Raw genomic sequence first — 18,766 nt, forward strand, 5'->3', positions numbered from 1 at the left:
AGTTCCCAATGTGGAGTTTACCAATCTACTGATAGACTGTCACAACCACAAGGTCAAAAGCATTTCTCTGGAGGATAGCTTCAACCAAAACCTGAGTGCAGTAAGGTTCCAGTGTACTAGAGAGAATGTTTGTTAAATTTAGACACAACTGAAAAAATGTAAAGAAAAGTAGAAAGACCTTTAACTGTCTGGAGAAGTGGAATTTTAAGTTTTCTTATGATTTCCTTTGAGTATATCATTTTGATCATCTCCCTCCACTCAAGCAAACTGAGGTTAAGGATATCTCCCCAGAGTAAACATGGCCCCTCTGTCTCCCTCCAGTATAAAGTCCAACTCACAGCCACAATCTACTGGTCCACGACATTCTTCCACTCGTACAATACACTTGGATTCACCACCAGGGCATCCACTTGTCAATATAACTTCTCTAATACCGATACCTTTGATAAAAGAAATTGGCAGATGTTAAAAAAAAAAAAAAGAATTCCAGGGTTATTTTATTTTTCCACCTAGGTCAATTTTGAAACTTTTCTCCTAATTTCAGAAATTAAATTCCTAAATTCAGGGTAATAACATTTAGAGATGGCTCAGCAGGTAAAGAATCAACCTGCAATGCAGGAGACCTGGGTTCGATCCCTGAGTCAGAAAGATCCCCTGGAGAAGGGAATGGTTACCTACTCCAGTATTCTTGCCTGGAGAGGAGCCTGGTGGGCTACAATCCATGAGTTCAAAAAGAGTAGGATACAACTGAAGTGACTGAGCACAAGCACAAGCATTTTGAATTATTTCATAAAACAACATTTCCAAAAGGAGTCACATGGAACACTAGTTCCTCTGGTTGATAACATAAGAAAAAAGATTCCATGATTCTCTACATTTGGAAAGTATACATTAAATTAAAATGAAATGAATCTCCTCAGAATTTTAGAGGACCTTTTAACATGCTAGTAAATGAATGTGCTATTATGTGTAAACTTTCATTGATCAAAGATGCAAAAGTTTTACATTCTAATATTTTTGAGATCAGAATGCATTTTAGAATTGACAGCATGTCAAGAATGACAGTATTTTTCCTTTTTAGAGATGTATAAAATGTGCTTATTACAGCTAATAAAGCCTACTACTGAAACAGTAGAAAGCAGTAACACACAGGATCTTCCAAATTTATTTGACCATGGAATTTTGGAATGGGGGGAGTTGTAGCTTGCAGAGGAAATTACAAAAATTACACTGTAACATAAATGATGCTTTTTAACACCTAGACTGGTAAAAATCTCTGTATTACATTTATCAAGATAGACTTAATGACCAGACTTCCATTTCCAAAGTGATAACTCTTGTTAGAATTGCCACACATTTCATAAGAAATTAAGTCTTTACCGGCCCATCTCAGATCTCCACTGAGTTTGCCCTACCAATACCAGAAGTGAGAGAGATGATAAAAGCTGGTTAAAAGCTGGTTCAGTGACATGCCAAACATGTCCTGTGATAAGACTGTGCTGTCACAGGCTAAGGAGTAGTCCATCTTGATATTCTTCCTACCAAGTTCCTTCTTTCAGTCCCTGTAAAATGTTAATCATACAACCCATTCTCAAAACAAGGGTAAGCTGAAGTCTAGAGATGGCTTCAGTTCAGTTCAGTCACTCAGTCATTTCTGACTCTTTGAGACCCCATGGACTGCAGGATGCCAGACTTTCCTTCCCATCACCAACTCCCAGAGCTTGCTCGAACTCATGTCCATTGAGTCGGTGATGCCATCCAACCATCTCATCCTCTGTCATCCCCTTCTCCTCCCACCTTCAATCTTTCCCAGCATCAGGGTCTTTTCTAATGAGTCAGTTCTTCACATCAGGTGGCCAAAGTATCAGAGCTTCAGCTTCAGCATCGGTCCTTCCAATGAATATTCAGGACTGATTTCCTTTAGGATGGACTGGTTTGACCTCCTTGCAGTCCAAGGGACTCTCAAGAGTCTTCTCCAACACCACAGTTCTAAAGCATCAATTCTTCAGCACTCAGCTTTCTTTATGGTCCAACTTTCACATCCATACATGACTACTGGAAAACCACAGGTTTGACTAGACACATTTGTCAGCAAAGTCATGTCTCTGTTTTTCAATATTCTGCCTAGGTTGGTCATAGTTGGGGTTCCCTTGTGGCTCAGCTGGTAAAGAATCTGCCTGCAAGGTGGGAGACCTGGGTTTGATCCATGGGTTGGGAAGATACCCTCAAGAAGGGGAATGTTACCCACTTCAGTATTCTGGCCTGGAAAATTCCATGGACTGCATAGTCCATGGGATTGCAAAGAGTCAGACATGACTGAGCAACTTTCACTTTCACTCTCTAGGTTGGTCATAGCTTTTCTTCCAAGGAGCAAGTGTCTTTTAATTTCATGGCTGCACTCATGTGTAGTAATTTTGGAGCCCAAGAAAATAAAGTCTGTCACTCTTTCCATTGTTTCCCCATATATTTGCCATGAAGTGATGGGACCCTATGCCATGATCTTAGTTTTTCAAATGTTGATTTTAAGCCAGCTTTTTCACTCTCCTCTTTCACTTCCATTAAGAAGCAAGTCTTTATTTTCTTGCTTTCGGCCATAACCATGGTGTCATCTGCATATCTGAAGTTATTGCTACTTGTCTCTGCAATTCTGCTTCCAGCTTATGCTTCATCCAGCCCAGCATTTCGCATGATAAATTCTGTTTATAAGTCAAATAAGCAAGGTGACAATATACAGCCTTGACATACTGCTTTCCCAATTTGGAACCAGTCCTTTGTTTAATGTCCGGGTCTAACTGTTGCTTTTGACCTGCAAACAGGTTTCGCAGGGAGCAAGTAAGGTGGTCTGGTATTCCCATCTCTTTTAAGAATTTTTCAACACAGTCAAAGGCTTTGGTATAGTCAATGAAGCAGATGTAAATGTTTTTCTGGAATTCTCTTGTTTTTTCTATGATCCAACAGATGTTGGCAATTTGATCTCTGGTTCCTTTGCCTTTTCTAAATCCAACTTGAACATCTGGAAGTTCTCGGTTCACACACTGCTGAAGCCTAGCTTAGAGAATTTTGAGCGTTTCTTTGCTAGCGTGTGAGAGAAGTGCAATTGTGCAGTAGTTTGAACGTTCTTTGGCATTGCGTTTCTTTGGCATTGGAATGAAAACTGACCTTTTCCAGTCCTCTTCCTGTGGCCACTGCTGAGTTTTCCAAATTTGCTGGCATATTGAGTACAGCACTTTCACAGCATCAGCTTTTAGGATTTGAAGTAGCTCGGTTGGAATTCCATCACCTCCACTAGCTTTGTTCATAGTGATGCTTCCTAAGGTTCATTTGTCTTTGCACTCCAGGATGTCTGGCTCTAGGTGAGTGATCACGCCATTGTGGTTATCTGGGTCATTAAGATCTTTTTTTCTTTTTATAATTCTTCTGTGTATTCTTTCTACCTCTTCTTAATATCTTCTGCTTCTGTTAGGTACATATCATTTCTGTCCTTTATTGTGCCCATCTTTGCATGAAATGTTCCCTTGGTATCTCTAATTCTCTTGAAGAGATCTCTAGTCTTTCCTGTTCTGTCATTTTCTTCTATTTCTTTGCATTGATCACTGAGGAAGGCTTTCTTATCTCTTCTTGCTATTCTTTGGAACTCTGCATTCAGATGGGTATATCTTCCCTTTTTTCCTTTGCCTTTCACTTCTCTTCGTTTCACAGCTATTTTTAAGGCCTCCTCAGACAACCATTTTACCTTTTGGCATTTCTTTTTCTTGGGGATGGCTTTGATCAGTCTCCTGGACAATGTCATGAACCTCCATCCACAGTTCTTAAGGCACTCCATCAGATCTAGTCCCTTAAATCTATTTCTCACTTCCACTGTATAGTCATAAGGGATTTGATTTAGGTCATACCTGAATGATCTAGTGGTTTTCCCTACTTTCTTCAACTTAAGTCTGAATTTTGCAATAAAGAGTTCATGATCTGAGCCATAGTCAGCTCCTGGTCTTGTTTTGGCTGACTGTATAGAGCTTGGCTTATAATACAAGAGACGGCTTATAATCTGTTGGTTTATCATATAAGAGATGGCTTATAAGAGCATGTTTCAATCTTCAGAGTGCATGCACCTGAGACATACTGACGTGCAAATTAGGATGCAGTAAGTAGGTCTGCAGTAGGTCCTCACGTTCTGAATTTCTCACAAGCTCTCAGGATATGCTGATGTAGCTAGCCTGTGGACCAAACTTTGAGAAGCAAACAAGAGAGTTCTCCATACGAGATAAGGAGAGGGAAGGTTGGATGGGGAAAGGTCTATTTTGATTAAACGAGATTCTTAAGAATGGCTGCAGAATGGCTCCACTTAAATTTATGAATAGTACTTCTCTAGGGGGATAGTCTTATTCTGAAATGCATAAATATTTTCCAAGCAGGTATTTTATGTATTTATTTATTTAGCCAAATAGATTTCATTGCAATCATGTGTGTAGATGTGACATGTAAGTCAATACTTAAAAACATGCTTGTGTGTTCCAAGAAAACAAAACTTTTTGAATGCTAAAATATTGTTTTGGAAGTTCAACAGAATTTTCACTAAAGCATTTTTTTTCTTTTAAATAATTTTTACGGGTTGAAAATGTTTTTAATAGTTAAAATATTATAAATATGAAATATTGCCTTTTATGGTTTTTAGAACTTACCACCATCTGACATATTACGTTTTACATTATGTATCTTTTTGACCCTACTAAAAAATATATTCCCTAAAAGCAGAGAGTTCTCACTGCTTTGTTCACTGCTGTATTCTAACACCTATAATAATACCTGGCACATAGTAGGCAAAAACTTAAAAAGCAGAAAACAAAAACTAACTCGTTGAATGTGTGTTAGACACTCAGTCGTGTCTGACTCTTTGCAATCCCAGGGACTGTAGCCCACCAGGCTCCTCTGTCCGTGGGATTCTCCAGGCAAGAATATTGGAGTGGGTTGCCATGGCCTCCTCCAAGGGATCTTCCTAACCCAGAGATCCAACCTGGGTCTCCCACACTGCAGACAGATCCTTTATCATCCGAGCCACTAGGGAAGCCCAAATTTATTGAATAAAGATATATAATTTCTGAAGTACATCTTTAAAGAGTAGGACAATACCAATTATTAGAATTGTCATAAAAATCATTCTCTGAGAATTTCACAAGCAAGCAGCAGAATAAAAATATAAATTGCAAATGAATAAATACAAGATTATTACATAGATTCCTCTCATCTCTGACTCTGACTGACCAAGAAATTAAGGTAAAAAACAGGTTTAAAACTATCTCAAGAGACAGGAAGTAGAATAATTGTTGCAAGGGATTGGCCTAAGTGGGAAATTAGTGTTTAACTGGTACAGAGGTTTCAGTTTGGGGATGATGAAAAATTTGGGAGTGGATTGCAATAATGACTGCATGACAATATGAATGTGCTTAATGTCATTAAAACGTACATTTAAAAAATGGTTAAAAGCGTAAATTTTGTTGTTTATTTTAGCATCATTTTTTAAACCTTATCTCAAATAAAAACACTTTAGCTATAATTTTTGACCAAAAAAATAAAAAAACCATACATAATGTTTTGATCTGTATCTGCATGGACTTTGATTTCTTTCCCTCTGGTTTTTGTTCTTCCCTTCTGTCACTATCTTTTTCAAAGGCAGACTCTATTTAGAATAAACTTAATTACATTTTGAATTATCTGCTGTCTTCTTAGTATATTAGTCTATAGTGGTTCTCAAAAGATGGTCTTTGAAAAAGCAGCATCAGCTTCATTTGTGAACTTACTTTAGAAATATAAATTCTTAGACCTCATTGAAGGCCTAAGTGAGTCAGAAATTTTGAAGTAGGACTCACAATCCATGTTTTAACAAGCCCTTCAGGCACTTATGGTGAACACTTTTAGGTCTGAGGTGGTGCAATGGTAAAGAATTCACCAGCCAATGCAGGAGATGTAGGAGATGCAGGTTCGATCCCTGGTTTGGGAAGATCCCCTGGAGAAGGAAATGGCAACCCACTCCAGTATTCTTGCCTCAGAAATCCCTTGGACAGAGGAGCCTGGTGGGCTATAGTGCGTGGGATCCCAAGAGTCTGACACAACTAAGCACTCACGGTCTTACTACAGCACGTGTGGTCTTAATGCAATACTTACCCAAGAGATTTTACGTCCAGTTTCTATCCAAGGAATGATCAGAATAAATCAGTCTTTGAATATTATTTTCCCCACAAAGCCAATACCTCTTTTTTCTAAGACGTGACATATAAAATGGAAAACTGTAGAATTTAGAATAGACTATTTAAAAAAGCAAATCTGTTGATAGATTTGCCAACACAGTGTGTGGAAGACATCTGTGAGATGCATCAGAAGACCTTTAATCTTCCAAACCTCCGAGATAAAGTTTTACTCTTGTGAAAGCAGTTTATGTGCTCCCCCCACAAAATAATAATATGTATATATATTAAAGAGCGGGCTTAAAATAAGACTTAGAGGTTATGAACTGAAAATATCCTCCCTTAGAAAGCAATCCGTTTGAGTTTTGTGTGTAAATCACAATTACAAACAGAAATCAGAAAGATGCATGATAGTACACTTTGTCCCCCCATCCCCACTACAATATTATTTATCTGCTCTATGTTACTTACCACATGTAACGGTGCACATCCCAAATTCTACTTCTTTGACTATCGTCTTATTTGAAACTAAAAATAAATGCAAAAATACATTATTTAATCATAGGGAAACTTTTCTAAGTGAAAAACTCTTACTTGGAGATGGAGGATATAAGCACTGATCATATGGGAACAGACATTTAAAAAATTATATAAAATCAGAAAAGCAATGCCATTACTAGTACATCTTCTATTACTGTTTAAATGAAAAGACAGCTAAACCTTTAAAGAATTAAATTAGGAAATAACTTACAAAGATTTATATTTAAACCTGTACATCATTTTTAAAATAATGCTTTTCATCAGTTTAATATATGGTGAGTTAAAAGTTATATAGAAGGTCAGAAAAATTACACACACAAAAAAGCCTGCCAATTATAGGGCCCAATTTTTTCTATTTTCTACTTTCCAAAAAATTTTGAGTGTATTATTTCTATCCAAAAAGAAACCTTCATGCTAAGTATTCATTAAAATTATGTTATAAATTGGTTCTACTCATTCTCAGGTTAAGATGGTAAGTTAGTCCTAAGAATTTATTTCAACATTTTATTTAGCAGGGTAATCAAGGAATTTACAAGTATTTGAGTAGTTAAAAATTACTGGTTTTAAATCTCATGTTTCTCTTTTTCTAATTGTTCCGCAATTTGACATGAATTCTACTAGCTGTATATAATCAATTCTTGCTAACTCAGATTAGGACTAAAATCTCAATAAAAATAAATATTAAATGAGGTGCTAGAAAGTAATTTTTAAAAGGCATGATGTAGGTGAGGCAACATTTATTATGTGGGAAAATGCATCAAAATTGGAGTCCAAATTGCTACTTCTACCACTAATTAGCTATTCTGAGTTTGCACAAATTCCTTAAACTGAGTCAGGCCTAATTAACCCCTGTGTAAAATTTGGAAAGGAGAACCTATATCACTGATATTATTGTAAGAATTAAATGTGATAACGTATATGCAAGCATTCTGTATATCATTTAGCCTTCTAAACATGCCTAAGATATAACCTCACCCCCACTTCATTCATTCATTTTGTAATTACTAATTTTATGTAAGTCTAGGATTTTTTCCATTTTGATTATTATGATTTTTCATAAACACTTCTATACTTACAAGCACCAAATACAGTGCCTTGAATATACAGTAAACTAATTTATACTTGATGAATATACAAGTAAATTAATATTGACTTTGTGAAATTGGACTATCACGATGATCGATTCTGCATTGACATTTTTGCTTGAAATGCTTGGATATGTTCTGCTGGTACATTCATTTCAGTTCAGTTGCTCAGTCGTGACCAACTCTTTGCAACCCCATGAATCGCAGCACGCCAGGCCTCCCTATCCATCACTAACTCCCGGAGTTCACTCAGACTCATGTCCATCGAGTCAGTGATGCCATCCAGCCATCTCATCCTCTGTTGTCCCCTTCTCCCCCTGCCCTCAATCCCTCCCAGCATCAGAGTCTTTTCCAATGAGCCAACTCTTCGCATGAGGTGGCCAAAGTACTGGAGTTTCAGCTTCAGCATCATTCCCTCCAAAGAAATCCCAGGGCTGATCTCCTTAAGAATGGACTGGTTGGATCTCCTTGAAGTCCTAGGGACTCTCAAGAGTCTTCTCCAACACCACAGTTCAAAAGCATCAATTCTTCGGCGCTCAGCCTTCTTCACAGTCCAACTCTCACATCCATACATGACCACAGGAAAAACCATAGCCTTGACTAGACAGACCTTTGTTGGCAAAGTAATGTCTCTGCTTTTCAATATGCTATCTAGGTTGGTCATAACTTTCCTTCCAAGGAGTAAGTGTCTTTTAATTTCATGGCTGCAGTCACCATCTGCAGTGATTTTGGAGCCCCCAAAAATAAAGTCTGACACTGTTTCCACTGTTTCCCCATCTATTTCCCATGAAGTACTGGTACATTAGGAAATATAAATTAAAAGCCAAATCTTAAACACAGAAAACAAGAGTATGCAAATGAGTACTAGACTACCTTAAATATAACCTCTTTCAAAAAAAAATAATTAATCAGCTCTGCTATGCTACTTTAGGAAAGTTGCTAATACTTAAGTACTTCTAGCTTAGAAAAAAATGAGATTCAGTCTAATAGTCTCTAAAGTTCCTTTTGCCTTTGTTTATTGAATGTCCAGTAGGGCATTCAATGACTTTCTTTTTTGGTGGAAATCCTATAGCAGTGGGTCTGGGAAATTTTATGTATCCTGACTTGCGTGGTATTTGTCAAAATTTCCCATTATATACCTGTGAATAAAAAGTATGGTCAGTTAAGTTTCCTGTGTAACTTGTTAAACAGTAAGATCAACTGAAGCTAACTGATTGGTTGGTGTCATGTGTTATCAGTGATCTGTCACAGAACTCTGTCCTGTTCAACATTTTTATGAATGATTTGGAAAATACTGATACCATGCTGACTGAATCTGGGGATCATGCAAAACTAGGAAGAACAAAAAAAAATTTGAAGATAAATCTGGATTTAAAACTGACAGGGTGGAATAATGGGCAAATCTAACAAAAGGAAATGTCAGAGGATTAAAATCTTCTGCACATACAGCTGAAAAGTCAACTGTTCCCAAAATACTATACAGGCTATCTTAATTGATAGAACAGGTGAAAATGAGTGAAGAGTTCACCAGGAGTCAAGAGAGTGATAAAGCTTTCCTAAAAATCTACTGAGTCTTTGACCATGCAGATAAAAGCTTGGCATCCACAATGATGTAGATAATGATCCTGATCTTTTTTGTTCTGGCCAGATCCTAAAATGTTCTCTTCAATTCTGCACAGCACACTGTAACTGTTGGTATATACCATCAAAAATCAATTTTAATTTTTGAGGCAACTTTCTCAGTCTGTTTTTAGTTTTTCTATATTTTGAAACATTTTGTTATTTTATCATCCATAATGATAGACTTCATTATTGCTCATCAATTATTCCCAACTGTATTTAAAAAGAAAAGACTAAATAAAATGGAAGAATGGTGGGGCTGTCTGGGAAAGATGACATAACTGTGAAATAAATCACAGCTATTACATCATCCTTTGTTTTCTTGCTACTCTGCCCAGTGTATTGTATAATCTCTCAGGAAGATATAAAAGAAGTCTAAAGGCACCTTTCTCGTAGTCTATTTTCAGCTTTCATTGGACAAAGTTGAGATTTTTGAATTTTTCTTTTTTTTCTATAATGGCAGAGAAGAAAAGTGGCAGAGGAATACCACTCACAGTTATTGGATGAATTAGAAGATAAACGGAAAGAGATAGCAACACTTTAGATGCTAATAGTGAAATTGACTCCATAAGCAAAATGAGAGATGGTATCTTAAGTAAATATTCTAGATGAATTTTCTCTTCACTCAAGAATCAGTGAATGAATATTATATTTTGAAGGATGAGAAGGATATATGCTATTCTCATGTAGTTGGTCTTTCAACAGGAAGAACTTGATTCTAAAATGTTTTGGGAAAATAAGCCAGACCATATTATTTTGTTAAAAAGGATATGGAGAGTATTCTTTTTAGATTTATAAACGCCAATTAGAATGATTAGTCCAATGAATTTTATTCATTTCTACATAATCTGTTTTCTTTTATCACCTTTATATACACACCTGCCATCATGATTTGTTCATTTACAAGTCTTATCAAGTAAATGCTGGGAAAGAATACTCTCCATATCTTTGAAACTATGGAACAAACAAGATGGCAGTCTTCTTTTGAACAAAATATGTGCCTTCACAGATTTCAAAAGTACTGTGTTTTGGCAATGCAAGTGCAAAAAGAAACCAAAGTAATGATAAAACTAGAATCTGTTAGGGATGTACTTGAAATCTGGAATCAGAATTTACAAAATGGATACATTCCAGATTCATGCATAACAGCTGATGAGCATTCAGCTGCATTCAGAGTACTTTGCCCAATTAAGGTATGTATTTCTTCAAAACCAAGAAATATAGAATAAAAATTTGGAGCTTTCCAGGTTTAAATTCTTATTATTACAAACAACTTATAATCTCAAATAAGTTGTTTTCACTATCCCTTTACTCTTACGTTTGCAAGTTATTTGTAAATACCTTAAGCTTTATATATATACATACATAATGATCATTGCTTTTACTGGTCTGCTGAGGGTTAAAAGGGACTTTGCTAAATTTTAATTAATGATTCTGGAAATTTTTAGATCTCAGAATCTTGGATTAAGTTCTGGATTCTCATTCTCCCCAGAAAAAAAATAGCTGCACATAGAATTGTATATATTAAATGGTACAAGGGCACGCTGAAGTTCAGAGGATGAAACAGAGAAACTGAGAGAATAACTAGCCTACATTTGAAGTGAAATCTAAGGCCTTATAACTCCATCACCTGCCTACACTCTAGCATTTTACAACTATCCCTTAACCAGTTTAATATTGTTAACTCAATTACTTTCAAAACAAAAGCAACTATGCTTCAGAATGTTCTTTTCTACCCTAGTCCTCTTTTCACATTTCCAAAGTAGAGGACCTCTCCAAGCTCTCTTCAGTTCAGTTCAGTTCAGTTGCTCAGTTGTGACCGACTCTTTGTGACCCCATGAATGGCAGCACGCCAGGCCTCCCTGTCCATCACCATCTCCCGGAGTTCACTCAGACTCATGTCCATCGAGTCAGTGATGCCATCCAGCCATCTCATCCTCTGTCGTCCCCTTCTCCTCCTGCCCCCAATCCCTCCCAGCATCAGTCTTTTCCAATGAGTCAACTCTTCGCATGAGGTGGCCAAAGTACTGGAGTTTCAGCTTCAGCATCATTCCCTCCAAAGAAATCCCAGGGCTGATCTCCTTTAGAATGGACTGGTTGGATCTCCTTGAAGTCCAAGGCACTCTCAAGAGTCTTCTCCAACACCACAGTTCAAAAGCATCAATTCTTCGGCGCTCAGCCTTCTTCACAGTCCAACTCTCACATCCATACATGACCACTGGAAAAACCATAGCCTTGACTAGATGGACCTTTGTTGGCAAAGTAATGTCTCTGCTTTTCAATATGCTATCTAGGTCGGTCATAAATTCCTTCCAAGGAGTAAGCGTCTTTAACCATCTGCAGTGATTTTGGAGCCCAGAAAAATAAAGTCTGACACTGTTTCCACTGTTTCCCCATCTATTTCCCATGAAGTGATGGGACCAGAGGCCATGATCTTCGTTTTCTCAATGTTGAGCTTTAAGCCAACTTTTTCACTCCACTTTCACTTTCATCAAGAGGCTTTTTAATTCCTCTTCACTTTCTGCCATAAGGGTAGTGTCACCTGCATATCTGAGGTTATTGATATTTCTCCCGGCAATCCTGATTCCACCTTGTGTTTCTTCCAGTCCAGCATTTCTCATGATGTACTCTGCATATAAGTTAAATAAGCAGGGTGACAATATACAGCCTTGACATACTCCTTTTCCTATTTGGAACCTGTCTGTTGTTCCATGTCCAGTTCTAACTGTTGCTTCCTGATCTGCATACAGATTTCTCAAGAGGCAGGTCAGGTGGTCTGGTATTCCCATCTCTTTCAGAATTTTCCACAGTTTATTGTGATCCACACAGTCAAAGGCTTTGGCATAGTCAATAAAGCAGAAATAGATGTTTTTCTGGAACTCTCTTGCTTTTTCCATGATCCAGCAGATGTTGGCAATTTGATCTCTGGTTCCTCTGCCTTTTCTAAAACCAACTTGAACATCAGGAAGTTCACGGTTCATGTATTGCTGAAGCCTAGCTCGGAGAATTTTGAGCATTACTTTACTAGCATGTGAGATGAGTGCAATTGTGCGGTAGTTTGAGCATTCTTTGGCATTGCCTTTCTTTGGGATTGGAATGAAAATGGACCTTTTCCAGTCCTGTGGCCACTGCTGAGTTTTCCAAATTTGCTGGCATACTGAGTACAACAGTTTCACAGCATCATCTTTCAGGATTTGAAACAGCTCAACTGGAATTCCATCACCTCCACTAGCTTTGTTCGTAGTGACACTTTCTAAGGCCCACTTGACTTCACATTCCAGGATGTCTGGCTCTAGGTCAGTGATCACACCATTGTGATTATCTGGGTCATGAAGATCTTTTTTGTATAGTTCTTCTGTGTATTCTTGCCACCTCTTCTTAATATCTTCTGCTTTTGTTAGGTCCCTGCCATTTCTGTCCTTTATCGAGCCCATCTTTGCATGAAATGTCCCCTTGCTGTCTCTAATTTTCTTGAAGAGATCTCTAGTCTTTCCCATTCTGTTGTTTTCCTCTATTTCTTTGCATTGATCACTGAGGAAGGCTTTCTTATCTCTTCTGGCTCTCTTACATGTAACATTATCAAGGTAGTGAAAGAAAGTGAAGTCTCTCAGTCATGTCCAACTCTTTGCAACCCCATGGACTGTAGCCCGCCAGGCTCCTCCATCCATGGGATTCTCCAGGCAAGAGTACTGGAGTGGGTTGCCATTTCCTTCTCCAGGGGATCTTCCTGACCCAGGGATCGAACCCAGGTCTCCCGCATTGTAGGCAGACACTACATGTAACGTTATCAAGGTCTGACTCTTTGAGACCCCATGGACATGAGGCTCCTCCATCCATGGCATTTTCTAGGCAAGAGTACTGGAGTGGGTTGCCTTTTCCTTCTCCAGGGAACTTCCCAACCTAGGGATTGAACCCAGGTCTCCCACATTGTAGACAGATGCTTTACCGTCTGAGCCACTAGGGAAGTCTCCAGCTCAAACCTCAATTACACCATTAACCTCAGATAGTCAATTTCTTTATGTCACTGAGGGTCACTGTCATAAGGATATAAAAGAATGACTGATAAATACATCATCTACTTGATATGTAGAGGAGACAGGAGACTGCCAAGGATATTAAAAAGAATCTCAACTGGGTCATTTATAGAGGGAAGAGAATCATTCTCCTGTAGATGACTGCAAACCTGCAACTGACCTTTTACCTACCAGCATGTGAGCTAACTAATCAATATCCCAGCTTATCAAGTTTTATTGTCTAATGAGTCAGGAGAATAAGGCAAATTTATGTATCAAATACAGGCTAGTCTTCTTTCGTTAAAATGTATATCACTTAACAAAGCCTCTAGTTGGATCCCTTGATAGGTGTTTTCTACTGCCACCCTTCCTTTGTGATTCGAAGTTTTTTGTTTTGTTTTGTGTGTGTGTGTGTGATTCGAAGTTGAATTTAAAACACCATCACACTGCAGAGGGGCTGCATGAAACTAACAGAGCTGGGCTCTGGGCTATTCTGTCAGCACCTTGATCTATCTAGATGTGTCACAGTGAAGGGCATTTGGAATTCCCTTGAGTTCCAATCCAAAGGGCAAATGTGAAAAGGAAGACTTCAGGCAATCTGCACTTAAAAAAAAAAACAAAAAAAAACTACAGAGGGAAAGTCCCTGGTGACTCAGATGGTAAGGACTCCGCCTGTAATGCAGGAGAGGAGACCTGAGTTCTATCCCTAGAGCAAGAAGATGCCCTGGAGAGGGAAATGACAACCTACTCCAGTATTCTTGCCTGGAGAATTCCATGGACAGAGGAGTCTGGTGGGCTACAGTTCATGGAGTCGCAAAGAGTTGGACACGACTGAGCGACACACACACACACACACACACACACACACACACACACACGGGAAAGAAAATCATAACTGCAAGTGAGCGGAAGGTTACTTTGTGACTCCTACCCTTAGAAAATTAAGCATCTATTCCCTTGTCCAGAGCAATATTTAGCAATATTTCTGTAGCAATTTCTATACATAACGCTTGTGTATATTGCTGAGGTTTTGGAGAATTAGCGCATTCTTTTTTGCAGGGCCATTAAGTTTGCAATAATGTATACATTCAGGGCTGCTTTCGAGAAAGCTTTCAAGAGTTAACAGACGTTAACTTGTGTAATTCTCATCTTCCTCAAAAAGCAGGGAAGGCTTTGCCTTCAACAGGTGCCTCTGGGTCCCCGCCAAAGAACCTCTCACCCTCACTATCATCCTCGGCCTCAGCCTGGGGCTCATTCTCCGTCTCGCTGTCATTCTCGGGCTCCTCATCGCCCTCAGGTTCGCCCTCGCCTTCGCGGGCCAAGCTGGGATCTTGGATCGCGGTGACGTTGATCCCGCACGTTGACTGGAGGCCCGCCAGGAGCAGCCAGCCGACTGTCAGCAGCAGCCTAGCAGAGCAGCCCGCGCCCCTAGATTTCATGGTTCTAGGCCTGGACGGCTGCCCAAGGCGCAGTCGCAGCCGCCCGCTCCTGACGAGAGGTACGTAAAAGAGAGGAGCCGCCAGATTCCGAACGTCTGCACCGTGCCCCGGCAACCATTGGGGCGTCACGGGTCGTCAGCATCTCACGCAGCCCATAGAACATGCGCAAGGCCTCCAGCATGGCGCCCCGTGGGCCACTTCCGATGGCACTCGGGCCCCGCCCCACCGGTTCCGGAGTTCCAGGACGTGCTGCCTCACTGGGCGGAGCCACGCCCTCACTCTTTCTCAGTTAGTAAGCTTCGCCAAGTGCCCTGGGTGACTTTTCTTACTGTGTGTAGATTTGAAAGGTGATGTCTCCTCTCTAAACCAGACTCACTAGAACCCTCGAGTATGCTCCCTGTGACTTGCTTCAGACTCCTTATGCACAGTATCCAATGCACAGTATCCAATTCAGTGTGTATCAAGAATGATTAATCTTGTTAAGCCTTGTCAAGTAGGTTGCCCCAAACTTCATCCGTATCAGCAGGCGAGGCTTGATTTGTAGAGGATATAGGGGCTACACTTTCACACTCTGATCCGAACACTGTTGTTAATGCAGCTCAAGCATGTACTCACGTTTTAAGATTTTGTGCAGTGCTGTCAGCTCCACATGGGACTTCACTGAGCTAGAATGCCAGGAAAGGAGGGGAGGGGAGGATGCAAGTATTGTCAAACTAGTTTTGTCCATGCTGTATTTGGAGAGCTGATGTTTTGGGAGCCAAATATCGGACTTAACCTTTGTTCCTTGTGAATGTCTGTCTTTGTGCTTTTGGCCTATTTTTAAAATCTCGTTGGGATTCTTTTAGGGGCTGATTTTGTTACCTTAATATATTTACCCCAAGTTTGATTTGGAAAATGTTTTCTTCAGATCAGTAACGAAAATGTTTAAAAGGGCAACAGGCTAATAATAGAGCACTATATTGAAAAGCAGAGAGATTACTTTGTCAACAAAGGTCTGTCTAGTCAAGGCTATGGTTTTTCCAGTGGTCATGTATGGATGTGAGAGTTGGACTATAAAGAAAGCTGAGCACTGAAGAATTGATGCTTTTGAACTGTGGTGTTGGAGAAGACTCTTGAGAGTCCCTTGGACTGCAAGGAGATCCAGCCAGTCCATCCTAAAGGAAATCAGTCCTGAATATTCATTGGAGGGACTGACGCTAAAGCTAAAACTCCAATGAGAAGAGCTGACTCATTTGAAAAGACCCTGATGCTGGGGAATATTGAGAGCAGGAGGAGAAGGGGCCAACAGAGGATGAGATGGTTGGATGGCATCACCGAATCAATGGACATGGGTTTGGGTGGACTCCAGCAGTTGGTGATGGACAGGGAGGCCTGGTGTGCTGCAGTTTATGGGGTCACAAAGAGTCGGACAGGACTGAGCGACTGAACTGAACTGAACTGAAGTCAGTCTCTGACAGTGATCCACTAATCCACATGTTGATTTAACCCAAGGAGTCCTGTCTTTTACTAAGAGTGAATCAGACTGGAAGTAAGAATACCTTGGCATTCCCACTTGAATCAGTAGAAAACATTAGAGGTGTAACTTCCCTACTACCCTCCTGATGGTATTTAGTATCATTGTGTCCAGTTTTGTCATAGAAAGAAATGAAATCCATTAGGTTCCTTCAGTTGATGATTTAATTTCAAGAAATCAGCTCTAATTAAGACTTCTTTAAGAGATTCAGTGACTTTTTTGAGTCCAAAAGAAGCTTAGAAAGAATCTAACAGTCCAAGTTCCACATTTTTAGGTGAAGAGATTAAATGACTTACCCAAGATCATCCAGAAAATTATTTGCAATGCAGAGCTTCATACTACATTTCCTGAATGCTCATTCAATGCTTAGTGATTTCATATAATTTAAAATTAACAATAAAGAAACAGTCAGTGGAGTAGTCCAAGAGTTCAAGCACTGAAAATAAATTAGGGTTAAATTTTTTTTTAATCTTGTTAAATTCATTATTCCACATTTGGTTTGATCTAGTGGCTACAATGTGGTATTAAGAAGTATTGATGAATAGATAGTTTGATGGATTTCTATCTGGGATTTGAAACAAAGCTCTTTTGGTTATGTTTCTATGTGATGTTATCTCCTACCTTAAGATTTAATCTCTAAATTGCTGTGACACGTGGGCTAAAGAGTAATCTACTACATCTGTTACAGAGTGAACTTAAGACATAAACTGACTTTTAGAACATATATACATCCAGATGTATGGATGTGAGAGTTGAACCATAAAGAAGGCTGAGTGCTGAAGAATTGATGCTTTCGAACTGTGGTGCTGGAGAAGACTCTTCAGATTCCCTTGGACAGCAAGAAAATTGAACCAATAAATGCTAAAGGAAATCAGTCCTGAATATTTATTGGAAGGACTGATGCTGAAGCTCCAATACTTTGGCCACTTGATGTGAGGAGCCGACTCATTGGAAAAGACCCTGATGCTGAGAAGGACTGGGGACAGGAGGAGAAGGGGGCGACAGAGGATGAGATGGTTGAAAGGCATCATCGACTCAATGGACATGAGTTTGAACAAATTCCAAGAGATAGTGAAGGACAGGGAAGCCTGGTGTGCTGCAGCCTGTGAGGTCTCAAAGAGTCAGACACAACTGAGCAACTGACAACAATAATACATCCAGCCTCAGCAAACTAACAGCTAAGCAAGTAACTGAGAAACCTAGTAGGAGGATCTTCAGCCCCACTTATTTGTACCAAAAGTAAGTTACTTGAAACAAAAATGAAATTTTTATTTGAAATTTTCTTTAAAAAATGCTTCTAGTTTTGAAAATAGACAAGAACTGCTAAGAATGGTTACTATTAAAGTTCAAATTGATACTAGTAAGGAGTCCATGATAATGTTTTGTATAATTTAAAATACCATAAAATATTATAGCATCTCACAAGATTATGAGGGAAGTTAGAAATGAGAGGACATGATCTTGATACACAAAGATGTTTGTTTCATGGGCAAATGAGTAACTATACTATTTTACATTCCTACCAGCAATGTGTGAGTGATTCAGTTTTTCTGCATCCTCACCAGCATTAGCGAAGTGAAGTGAAGTTGCTCAGTCGTGTCCGACTCTTAGCGACCCCATAGACTATAGCCTGCTATGTTCCTCCGTCCATGGGATTTTCCAGGCAAGAGTACTGGAGTGGGTTGCCATTTCCTTCTCCAGAGGATCTTCCTGACCCAGGCATCAAACCCAGGTCTCCTGCACTGTAGGCAGACGCTTTACCGTCTGAGCCACCAGGGAAGTCCACCAGCATTAGGTATTGTCAATTAAAAAAAATATTTTTACCTATTTTGATAAGTGTATTATGTGTTGTCGCTGCTAGTCCTCTGTTGGATATGTGGTATGAAAATATTTTCTCTGAATATGTAGTTGTCTTTTCAGCCTCTTCATGGAGTCTTACACAGGGTGAAAGCTTTAACTTTAAGGAAGACCAGTTAAACAGTTTTCCATTGATTGATCTGGCTGTTGCTGTCAAGTCTAAGAACTCTTTGCCTAGCCCTGTCCTGAAGATTTTCTCCTATTTTTTTTTTACAGTTTATATCTAAGTCTGTGACCTATTTTGAGTCAATTTTTGTATAAGTACTGAGACTTAGATTTCTTGTTTGTTTGTTTTGGTTTAGTGTTGGAAGGGGCAGGGTTTGCATTTGGATATCCAGTTATTCCAGGTTAGTCTGTTAAAAAAGGCTGTTCTTCCTCCTCTGGATAGCATTGGCTCCTCTGTCAAATATTGATTGGCCATATTTGCAGGTCTGTTTCTGAGTTCTTTGTTCTGTTCCACTGATCTATGTGTCTCCCTCTGTCAACAATACAGAGTCCTGCTACTGTAGCCATGTAATACATC

General features: G+C 39.2%; 1 protein-coding gene across 2 annotated transcripts in view; it reads right to left on the reverse strand.

Moving 5' to 3' along the window:
* Positions 1-14,936, reverse strand: part of SPACA1 (sperm acrosome associated 1) — a 30,416-nt gene extending 15,480 nt beyond the window's left edge. The window contains exons 1-3 of one of the 2 annotated variants that reach the window (XM_027552163.1): positions 14,660-14,873; positions 6,648-6,704; positions 339-440 (exon numbers count right to left, since the gene is read on the reverse strand). In XM_027552163.1, coding sequence (XP_027407964.1) covers positions 339-440; positions 6,648-6,704; positions 14,660-14,873 — 373 coding nt within the window. Of the gene's footprint in view, positions 1-338; positions 441-6,647; positions 6,705-14,653 lie in introns of both variants that reach the window. The other variant, XM_027552164.1, reaches the window with a different exon arrangement.
* Between the last annotated feature and the right edge of the window lie 3,830 nt (positions 14,937-18,766).

This window comes from Bos indicus x Bos taurus, chromosome 9, assembly GCF_003369695.1.
Source record: "Bos indicus x Bos taurus breed Angus x Brahman F1 hybrid chromosome 9, Bos_hybrid_MaternalHap_v2.0, whole genome shotgun sequence".
Lineage (NCBI taxonomy): Eukaryota > Metazoa > Chordata > Mammalia > Artiodactyla > Bovidae > Bos > Bos indicus x Bos taurus.